The 12,016-nt window shown below is 34.9% G+C and overlaps 1 protein-coding gene across 1 annotated transcript in view; it reads right to left on the bottom strand.

Moving 5' to 3' along the window:
* LOC310637728 (piezo-type mechanosensitive ion channel component 2-like) overlaps positions 1 to 5,188 on the bottom strand; it is a gene marked incomplete at both ends in the record, with an annotated part of 76,071 nt that extends 70,883 nt beyond the window's left edge. The window contains 3 exons of the mRNA XM_083358229.1: positions 984 to 1,176; positions 2,520 to 2,706; positions 5,127 to 5,188. Of these exons, the coding sequence (XP_083214355.1) occupies positions 984 to 1,176; positions 2,520 to 2,706; positions 5,127 to 5,188 (442 nt within the window). The remainder of the gene's footprint in view (positions 1 to 983; positions 1,177 to 2,519; positions 2,707 to 5,126) is intronic.
* Positions 5,189 to 12,016: the final 6,828 nt, after the last annotated feature.

Below are 12,016 nucleotides of genomic sequence, written 5' to 3'. Positions count from 1 at the left end.
CTGCAGGCTGACTTATTGCTCACTCCAGAGTTCGATTCTGTGTGGCTCAAGATTGACTCAGCCTTCCATCCTTCTGAGGTCGTTAAAATGAGGACCACTTAGGGAGGGTTGTAAAGCACTATGAAACGGTATGTCTGCTATTGCTATTGCTTCTTATTCAAGAAATCTCTGAAGAACTGAAAAAGCTTCTTGGATGAGAAGCTAAATGTTTTTTTTAAACAAAACAAAACAAAATAGGAAAATCCAGTTGCCTTAGAAAAGCACATTGGGATTTACATCCATTGCAGCATCCTATGGTCATATGATTGCAATTTCTGTGCTTCACAACCAGTTTCTGACAAGCAGAATTAATGAGAATGAGGAAGTCAAACTGAAAGTCATGGTCACATGATGTCTCATTTAACAATCATGGTGATTTACTTAATGAAATAGGAATTAACATCATATGCCCATCACATTCATGTGATTTTCCACCTAGCAACCAGGGCATTTAGCAATGGATCGGTAGTCCCAGTAGAGGTTGTTAAGCAAGGACTTTCTATAAAAGCAGGGGTGGGCAATTAATTTTCCCCAGAGGCCACATGAGCCACATGAGCAACTGGAGTTGTTATGGAGGGCTCCTGCCCCACCCTCCTAATCAGAATGGAGAAGTCTGCAACAGTGTGGTGGATGTGGATAAGACATGGATGAAAAGCAAAAGCTAATCTGGCTAAAACTTCCAAGTTACTGTTACTAATGGGCCAAGCTTGCTATTTATGACTTCTTCACAGGGAGAAAAAGGTATCATTATTAACTGAAACAGACCAGGAGATGCCTGTTCTCCATTTGGTATAATTTGTACTGTCTTGTCATACAAATACCCAAACACTATATCCAGATTTAAAAATGCCAAAGATCACCTTCCTTTTTCTTTCTTCTTGTGGGGGCACTAAATTGTGCCTAACCTAACCCACTGTCCCACAAATGTGTGAAATAACTTGTACCTGTTGAGCCTAACAGAAGCATAACAAAGACTTTGCCAGCAGTTCTAAGTGTGTCTTCACAAAGAATCTCCAAGCCTGTTAGGAACCATGTGAATTTCAGAAGGAAACCTGAATGGCTGCCTCTTAAATGATCCTTTTCAAATAGACAACCAATGTCTGTGTCCCCAGTATCTTCAGTTTCTGCTTCAGATTCCTGCAGATAAGAAATCAATGAGTACAACATTTATTTACTTCAGATCTATCTAGGACAGGGGTAGGCAACCTTGGCTCTTTTATGACTCGTGGACTTCAACTCCAGAATTCTGGGAGTTGAAGTCCACGAGTCATAAAAGAGCCAAGGTTGCCTATCCCTGATCTAGGACATGCAAGTTTCGCTCTTTTTTTAATGTGGTCTTTTAAAACATTTTTTAGGCTTCAGCCTATTTTTAGGCTGAAGTTATGTTTATGCTTTGCTTCAGTACCACTGAATTTAGACAGATTTATTTCTGAATAGATTGGTATCACGTAAGGCTAATGAGTCCAAATCAAACATTTGTACACAATTATTGATTTTTAATTATAAGGATTACACATGGATCATTAGATACTTTAAAGTTTAAGTTCAAGCCAAATGACTCATTTGATGAATTATTTCCATTTCCAATTGGTTAACTGATTTTGTCCCCTTTCTCAGACTTCGAAGTATGGTAAGCCTCAATTTCTGTCATCATGGTTCATTGAATAAACCAAAATTGACTGAGCCAAAAACTACCATGGTTGGGTTGAATGCAAAAGCCTGAGCTAAAAACCAACCACACTAGGCTTGAGAAAATCACTGGAATGAGATTCTGATTCATGTTATTTATACTTGACAGTTATATTTGCACAAATATTTTATGAAACTAACTCAGTTCTCTATATTTTTTTTATTTTTTTATTTTTAATTCCATTTATATCCCGCCCTTCTCCGAAGACTCAGGGCGGCTTACAAGCTTAGCAATAGCCTTCATTCTATGTATATGCCTGCTTATTAGGGCTTTCACACACACACCCAAGCGGCATTATTACAAAGTCAGCTTAATTGCCCCCAACAATCTGGGTCCTCATTTTACCTACCTCGGAAGGATGGAAGGCTGAGTCAACCTTGAGCCTGGTGGGACGCGAACCTGCACTAATTGCAGGCAGCTGGTGTTACTTAAGGAGGCATTAGCCCACTGCGCCACCGAGGCTCTTACATTATATTTGCATGACACATTTGTGTTTGCATGTGAATGCATATAAGAATGGGGAAGGGCTTTGACTGCACAATTGTGGCCACCATTTTGATTGTTTTGAACTCCACAAAGAGACATTGAAATAAAAACAAATCACAGAGTTTAAAATAACACAAGGTACAAGGCTAAAAAGTGGTTGCTAGTTTGAGATTCAGAATGTCATGTGAACTAAGTCACTGTGTGCTTCTATTATAAAGAATAAAGAAGGCCCTATCCCTTTTCTTTTCTGATCTTCACTCTGTTTCTGTTACACCAAGAAATGCAACACATGCAGCATCTCTACCGTCTCTTTCATGTCGTCTTCCTCATCAGAAGAGAATTGATCTTGGTCTCTAGATGGAGGCTCACTTCCCCAGTTGTTGAGTTTCAATGTCTTATGGTAAAGCAGTGTGACAGTCAGACCAAAAAGAAACATTCCAATGTCAGGAGCCAAAAGATGTATGATGTTTCCAGCATCAAGCCTGCTAAACCTGCAGGGTACATGGAATGTTAGTATTTTATAAAGCTAAGATTTTCCCAGTCTAGTAGGAGAAACTTCTTTATTTTTGCTCCATTTGCTATGGATCAGATTCTGATTTAGGCAAAACAACACAAGCTTTTCCTTAATCCTTGGAGCTCAAGGATTAGGTATCTAACACCCTCCAACTGCATTTTAAATCTGCTTGCCTGGAATTAAATTCTACTCATATCACAGGGATTTAGGTCCAGGTTATTCACCGAGAAAAGAGATACCATGCATCAACCATTTACTTTATATCACAGTTGAAGTTGTCATTTCTGCATTCATCTACCCTCCTATCCTGCACTTTATAGATAAATCTTATTCAGCCAGATGAATTATTATGAATTAAACTTTAATCCCCATAATTAAGAGTTATAAGAGTTATAATTAAATGGTATTTGCACTACTGGCAGATGACTTCACCAAATGATAATGGGTTTGAGAAATAAGAGCATGCCACCAATGTTTTATCCTCCCAAACATTCATGCACAGTTTACATGCATCTTCTTAATTTATGTTGCCCTTTTGCTGATTTCTTACTCTTCAGCTTCCAAGAGGGAAATGCAAAGAACATCATAGACTTAATTTCCTGTCCCATCTCACCCAAACGTCCACCATGTAACTAAAATCTCTCTATTTTCATGCCACACGAAAATAAAATAAAAATGTGAGCACATATCTTCCCTTCCTTGCTTTTCAATACTTCTATTTCCAACTGGGTGCATATTCCCAAAGCTGTGACCATTATTACAAATTGCTCTGGTGGCTGGATTGGGGAAAAGGTGATATTTTCTGATAAGGAATGGGTTGTGGAATCTCTGATGGTGGAAAGATAAAGAGAAGAACCTGGGAGCCAAAATATAGGGTGAGGCAAGAATTCCTAATAAGGGGACAACAGACTGCCCGCCAGGTCTACAATCAAGAGATTCAAAGGAAAATACTACCTACAAAAAACTGGAGGAGGGTTGTTAATGTATTGATTCATTTTCTCCAAAACAGATAGCATCATGAGATCAATTAGGGCTGGAGCCAATCCCAAAGTGGTGCAAAGTGGACAGGTCCTTTAGAGCTTTCCATAATGAAGATGGAACAACCTAAAATGGGTCACTAAACAACCTGTGCTATTGAAGCTGCTGCAAAGAGATCCCAATACATAGGCTGAGTCTTTCAGTTCAGGAAGATCACAAGCCACGCCAGAGAGTGAAAAACAATTGTGTCAAAAATGCCACTTACTCAAAATGGAACCAGATGCATCATACATTTAAATAAGTTTTCCCAATGTGTGAGGAACAAGCCACTGAATCCATCAAATCTGGCTGTCAAAAAGACAGCATTAAGTAACTCTCTAGAATCTCTGGAAATTGGTTAGCAATAGGACAGAAAGGCTTGCTTGCTATTACTGGTACTTATTTATATTTATCAAAATATGAAATTGTTTATAAATACATAGAAATAATAAAATATTTATTCAAAGTTTCCAGTGATTGCCCTGAGGGTGCAATCAAAGTTCTGTGGCACACATAAAAATGGGCAAAGTTTCAATTGTACTGTCATGGCTGCTATTTTGACTTTTTTCAACCATTTCCTTTAGACAACCCTATCTTCTCCCATCCCAACAATAAAACCAGGTAATTGAATTAAAATCTTACCGTACAATACCAAAATGTGACAGCATTTCCTCCCCAAAAAAATCTGGGAAAAGAAAAACTATTGGTTTGGAAACAGCCATTACATTCTATTCCTCAATATCTTTTAACATATTTTTGTACTAAAAATATATATATATTGGTGGAACTGAGGTGTGTTGGGGGGGTGTCTAACACATAGATTGCATTACTGGCAAAAACCTTTAAAATAAAATATTTGCAGTCCTTCATATGAATGTCTTAGAATTTTGAAATTGGCAAGGAAACAAGCGCAAAATAAATGTAAAAACAAGGTCATTCTAATTCAAATTAAAATCAATTTATATAAACATGAGGGACATGTCACTGCCCAAGTCATACTTGGCTTGAACCCTATGAAAGTTGAGAAATATTTCTAATAAGTTATTTCTGATAAGTTTCAAATGGCCTCATATCACCAAAATCAGAAAATAATTTTATCCCCCAAATGACACTTTTAAAAATATTTGTGTCTGCTTTTCAACAAAGTAACTGAGCATTTTATAAGAGGTATTTTGGAAGATTCCAGAAAGGGGGAAAAAATTCTCAACATAAAAATAACAATTTCCCAGTAGTTCAGATTTAAAGATAAATTTACATGAAATTAGACATTGTTATTTTGTATCTATAAATACCTTCTAGATTCACTATACTTTCTTCAAAGAACTTAACACTGTAGCTTACTAAACCACAGATATACCGTCCTTGCATCCTAAAATATACCCTTGTACCCTTTTTATTTCTTTTTCTATAGAGATATTGTACAGCAATAATGTAGAAGCCATTTTGAATTTCTTAGATTTCAAACTACTTCAGAACAAACCGTTCAGAGATAATGTTTAAAACTTGAAAAATTCAAAATGGCCACCCAGAATTCAACCTATAATTGCTGTAAAAAAGATTGAAAGCTACTTCTTTGAATCTTTTTTTTCTTTTTTCTTTCTGGAATTTTTAAGTTTTTCTTTGACTTCTTTTTTTTCTTCTCTGTTTCTTACTTTATATTAGTTAGAATTAGTTTTTAATCTTTTATTTAACTTTTTATTTTACAAATATTTTAGTCAGCTCTAATTGATGGTGTTTTCAAAGAACACTAACTACTGGGTAAATAACCAATTAATTTTGTTCTGCAAAAATATCTTTGATAAGTTATTCCAAGTCTGATCTCTAGCTGTAATGCTTTTTACCCCTAGAACAAATTATTGCCATGAAACTTGACTGATCTGTACCATTAGGTGGTAAGTAGTAGAAAGCTATTTGAAAAGCCACTTGTAACATAAGGAATATGAAGCTGGTATAGCTGACGGTTTTAAACAAGTGCCTGGTGAACCCTGAAAGACAAAAACATAAACATTATGAAAATATTTCTATTCCATCACACAATTTCATTTTTTTTAAAAAAATGCAACAAAGGAGCAAAATCCTAAAATTTAATAAGTTGATTTTTAAATCACGACGCTACTATTTATGAGAGAATAAATATCTGGCTTCCAGAATGGGATTAATCATAAAGGGATATCCAGCCAGTTTAAAGTGAAGTATGTGTAGATAAATGAAATTAGTCACAGATTTTTGGACCAAAGTTGAAATAGTGCTGTGGTTCTTAAATATAATCCAAAGAATACTGTGGCTACTCAGAAGATTTTGTAGGAAATGTTCTGAGACCAGAGCAATAAGTGCACATCAGAGACCATAAAAGATGCACATGCTGATGCTATTAATGGCTTCTGCCATTTATACAGAGCAACAAAAATTGCATTCAGTTTTACAAAGGATACTGCCTCAGAATTTATTGTGATAATAATAAATTGGAAGGGACCTTGGAGGTCATCTAGTCCAACCCCCTGCTCAGGCAGGAAGCCCTATACCATTTCAGACAAATGGCCGGCCAGTCTCTTCTTAAAAACTTCCAGTGTTGGAGCATTCACCACTTCTGGAGGCAGGTTGTTCCACTGGTTAGTTGTTCTAACTGTCAGGAAGTTTCTCCTTAGTTCTAGGTTGCTTCTCTCCTTGACTAGTTTCCATCCGTTGCTTCTTGTCCTGCTTTCAGGTGCTTTGGAGAATAGCTTGACTCCCTCTTCTTTGTGGCAGCCCCTGAGATATTGGAACACTGCTATCATGTCACCCCTCACCCTTCTCTTCATTAAACTACACATACCCAATTCCAGCAACCGTTCCCTATATATTTTAGCCTCTAGTCCCCCAATCATCTTTGTTGCTCTTCTCTGTACTCTTTCTAGAGTCTCAGCATCTTTTTTACATCGTGGTGACCAAAACTGGATGCAGTATTCCAGGTGTGGCCTTACCAAGGCATTGTAAAGTGGTATTAGTACTTCACGTGATCTTGATTCTATCCCTCTGTTAATGCAGCCTAGCACTGTGTTGGCTTTTTTGGCAGCTGCAGCACACTGCTGGCTCATATTTAAGTGATTGTCCACTAGGACTCCGAGATCTCTCTCACAGTCATCAAATTAAGAAAGTGTATTAGGATTTGGTGGATGTTTGCCTACCTTGCATAATATCATTTGATCTGGGACACAGTGGGAGAATTAGCAGGAAGATGAGGTAGATCAGAGATAGCCCATTGTATCTAAAACCTATAGCTGTGAAAATAGCCAAACATTATTCCAAATGTTGTGTAATTTTACTATAATACCAGTAATTTATCACTTAATGAATACAAAACATAGGTATTTAAGGTACATTGTTTAATATTTGTCTTTTTAGTATATGTTCGCTTGGTCCAAAATATTTTACATTATTAGCTAGCTGTTCATTTTCTCTAAAAATGCAAATGATTTCACCCAGTTTCTCTGTGCTGATTACACATAGCCAGTTCAGTGATAAATGTCTTTGAAACCATCTCTGGTGATCTAACAATAGTAGGAATGTTTTAAACAGTGCATATCCAGTGTAAAATATATTTAATTTTATATATACCATAATTAAAATTTAAGTTATATGAAATATACATGAAAGTATACCTTTTCCAATAAGGCTTACAAACCCGTCTTCCACTTCTGAAGATTATTTATTTCATTTATTCATGATTTTAATTAAATTTCTTTTGTTCCCTGCCATCCTCCTTTCCATCTTCCTCTTTTATATTGCTCACTTTTTAGTGTGACTCTCAACATATCACAAAATTCGTTCTTTGACACACATACGCACCCACAATTTATCTTCCTATATCATGGGACTTTTTCCATTTAAAACATGGCTTTCACAGTACTGTAGTTCTTCTGAACTTTTTGCTTTAACCCTAGACTTGTGATTGCATCATACTTTTAAATGTTGGCTGCATTTTTTTTTCTTTTTGCATGAAAAGATGGGATATTTCACTGAATTTAGTTGGACTTCCTCACAAATAAAAATGCATGTGATTGCACTCAGGCAAAACACTATTTTCCAGCAATCTTGAAAGTCTGCCAATTTGGTTATAAAAGGTAAAATTTTCTCCAAGTTGAGGATGATTCTGATTATTGGACGCCATGTTGATTTCTTGGCAAGAAATGATTTGCTGTTATCTTTTCCTAGGAAGGTTTAAGTTTTAAGCTTTGCAATTCCCAACTAGCACTAACCAGATCAAATAGCTTATACTTACTAGTTTAGCCAAACTCTTTAAATGAATTCCTTGACGTGTAACATTTAATAAAATGGACCTGTTTCTTCTTATCAAAACAAAACAGCAATTGTACATTTTAATGGAAATATAGAAAAGTTTGTAAATTTTCAATCTGAAGAAATATACAGCATTCCCAACCAGCTTTTCCTTTTGGGCTAGCATTCCAGTATCACCATCAATTTTGTTTTCTTCTTCCACTGATACTAAATATTTCATGGCTACGGAGCATGGTTGGTGAGATATCTGCTTTGCTTTGTGCATGCTGCATTTCCTTTCCATTTTATATTGCCTTCAAAATTACCCCTGGGGTTGTTTTACATGACAGATATCTTTTTTTTAAAAAAAATAAACAAATACAGAATGTTAAGCCTAAGCAAGCAGCCAATTCTTATCCCTCCTGCTATGATTAGATCTAATTCCCTTCTTCTGACATTTTCTCAATTTCATCTACATATTCTAGAACATTTAATACTTTTAATGAAATTGAATTCTTCAATTTTAGCTATGATAAACAGACGCTTGAAATTATTAGAAGCCACAGTCTTCATCTGATTGATCTATATTCATTCTAATTATAAGAAATAATTTTCAAGCAGGTCAATCATAATTAGTTTCATGTTCAATCAACAAACACAATTTCTAGAATCTAGGAAGACTCAAGACAGTTTTGTTGATTCCTACAGAACAAATGTTAACCTTCGCATTAGCATAAGAGAATACTACAAGAAAACCTGTCCTGTCTTTGACTGAATTTGAAAGTGAATCTGATTATTTTCCTAACTCCATGGTAATATTCACAATTTTATTTTCCCTATGACCTTAATACAACATAAATGGAAATGGAAATGTCTTACCTGCTATTAAGAACAATGGCAGACCTATTCTGAAAACTAATCCACAAATTAAACAATTTTCCATGATGTTGTTCGTTTAGCATAAAGTTGCAGATCAGGAGATATCAACAAAAGCAGCATACAGCATGAATGGCCTTTTCTTATGCAACTTGGCTAGAATAAGTAACTTCAGACAACCCAACCTCTTTCCACTGTCCATTTCACTGTAAATATGAATTCCCCACACCTTTTAAAACCTCACTCCAAATTGATCAATTGCTCTGTATTAATTTTTTACAAAATGTAAAATGAAAACAGGTGAATCCCCATTAATCTTCATATTATGTAAAATGGGAAGTATTGATCCATTTGGCTTTCCTTCTCTGACTCTGCACTTTAATTCTACTTCTTCATTGCTGTCAAACAAGTACTCAGAAACCTGGCTGTTGGATCATCATTGATCTGTTTCCTTTTCCCAAGTTCTCTCTGTTGAGTTCCTTTTCAGATCCAAGTATGGCACTAGCAAATGGCTGTGGAATTACCTCAGCATCTACATACACTGTATTTTATACTTTCTTCCTTTACTAAAATTTCAGTGTGGAATTCCTTTGGACATTAAAAATCTTATTTACCTGCCTAATCTTAATACAATTAAGAACATCCAGTTCCAACTCATTTTTTTTCACATTCCCCGAGTCATAAACTGTGACTTCTCTTCTTCTTCTTCTTCTTCTTCTTCTTCTTCTTCTTATTATTATTATTATTATTATTATTATTATTATTAGTCCATCTGGTGGTGAACCTGAGAATAAGATGGTTTATAAACTGTAGTAAATAGATAAATTACCAAAGAAAATCCTGGGTGCTTCATATGTTCAGTAAATATTTAACAGTATCTTTTTATAGGATTCAATACAATACCAAATTTTAATTTTACATATAAAAATGCATTATGAGGAATAAATATTTTATTTAGAGTTCCTGTAAGAATGAAGCATTTGCTTCATTCTTACAGGAACTCTAAATAAAATATTTATTCCTCATAATGCATTTTTATATGTAAAATTAAAATTTGGTATTGTATTGAATCCTATAAAAAGATACTGTTAAATATTTACTGAACATATGAAGCACCCAGGATTTTCTTTGGTAATTTATCTATTTACTACAGTTTATAAACCATCTTATTCTCAGGTTCACCACCAGATGGACTAATAATAATAATAATAATAATAATAATAATAATAATAATAATAATAATAATAATAATAATAATAATAATAATAATAATAAACCATCTTATTCTCAGGTTTCCAGGCAGCAATTTATTAGCAAAATGTTTGGCAAACTTATCATAGCAGTTCACATGGAGATCTGATCTGACCAAAATTCAAGAGAACGTTGATGTCAGAAATACTGTGAAAATGTTAATAATAATAATAATAATAATAATAATAATAATAATAATAATAATAGAGATTAGTTTGTTAAATGTATCTAGTTTGGCAGAATTCTGATTGAAAGGGTGTGAAAAGTAGCATTAGTAAAACTTATAAAGTGGTGCACATCAGATTTTTATTTTCTGAAATCATAAATACATATCAGAAAGAAAGTTTATTAATTGAAGAAGTAATACAGAGAAAGCATTTGATAAAATGAAAAAGTGTGGATTTTATAATAATTTTAATAATTTTTAAAAAATTGTACAAAGATTAAATTGTGTTGTTGAATGCAAAAAGGGCAATATATAATGGTTAAAAAGGTTACATGAATGGAAATAATAAAAAGATTTGTGATATATTGTTGATTGTTTAGTGTATTAATATACTTATGGACAAATATGTAAGGAAAGCTTGAGGTCATGTCAGAGATGTATTAATTGGCAGAGTACCCAAATTATTTGCAGCAAATATATGAGTATGAAATTGAAAAGAATGTATCCAAGACCAAATGAAAATGAATTATTTCAGCATATTAATAAATGGATTTAGGAAACTAGACCAAATAAATTAATTAGTACAATTTGATAGAATAGTTAAAGAAGATAGGAAAAGAAGTGGAGAAATTTGAGATGTACAAATACTGATAGAAGTATAGTAATATTTATAGTCGGTAACAGGGAATTTATTTATTTATTTCAATTTGATTCCATAGCAACCCTGGGTGGCTTACAATTAAAAACTGAAAAGAATTTTCAGATTTCCAAGTGCAATCATGAGGATAAAAAAACTTCCTGCTCTGACCCCAATACTTCAAAGTATTACGATAAACACCAACAGAATCCAAATTCTGTATAAAAAGTTCAGCTTTGTCAATTGGCTATGGAGCTTGCAGACTGCTGAACTGAGAGCCTGAAAAGCAAAAACCTACCAACTCTGGGTTGTTGCCATACCAAAACTGGACACCAATTGGCAAGGTATCATTCTCTCAAGTCAGATTCTGGGTAATTGGATTTTTCCACATAACTGATGTGACATTCTGTAAAGACTCAGTGAGTTTCTGGGTATGGCTATCAAAGGCCTAAAAAAGAAACAAGAGATTTTGATTGCCCTTTCTTGGCCTGTCTGACCTCCAAGGCCGTATCTATCATTTGCTCAATGATGGAAGCTTGCTTTCTGCCCCAACCCCATTCTGAAGGCTGTACCTGTCACTTTAAAAGTGATTTTACGAATGAATAAAATATAACCATGCCGTAGGTGTCCCCAACACATTCTCTCCAATAATGCAGGGAACACAATACATAACATTAAATAAAATAGGATAAAAGCTTCCATGCTGCATAGTGTAGCAGCAATTAACCTGCATTGTAAAACAGAAGGGGCGCTGTCTTACCTGAACACCTTTTCTCAGCATGATGATGGAGAAGAAGCAGTTAATAGACACAGCATTGGTATTACATTGTAAGCTGCAAAGTAAATGCAATAGTGAACAATTTATCATCTGGACAGGGAAAGGCAAGCTTCATGGATGGCTCAGGGAAGAACCTTCATCTGAATCAGGGGTGTCAAACTTGCAACTTCATGTGACATGTCACGACGTATCGTGACTTTTTTTTCCATTGCTGGCAATGGGGTGGGCACATTTTTCCATGATGCATCTGGCCTGTGGGCTGGCAGTTTGACACCCCTGATGAACAGATTGATTTGCCACAGATCTGC

The sequence above is a fragment of the Vipera ursinii genome, assembly GCF_947247035.1.
Source record: "Vipera ursinii genome assembly, chromosome: 3".
Lineage (NCBI taxonomy): Eukaryota > Metazoa > Chordata > Lepidosauria > Squamata > Viperidae > Vipera > Vipera ursinii.
Note: the sequence above shows the minus strand (reverse complement) of the source record. Positions and strands in the feature narration are given on the sequence as shown.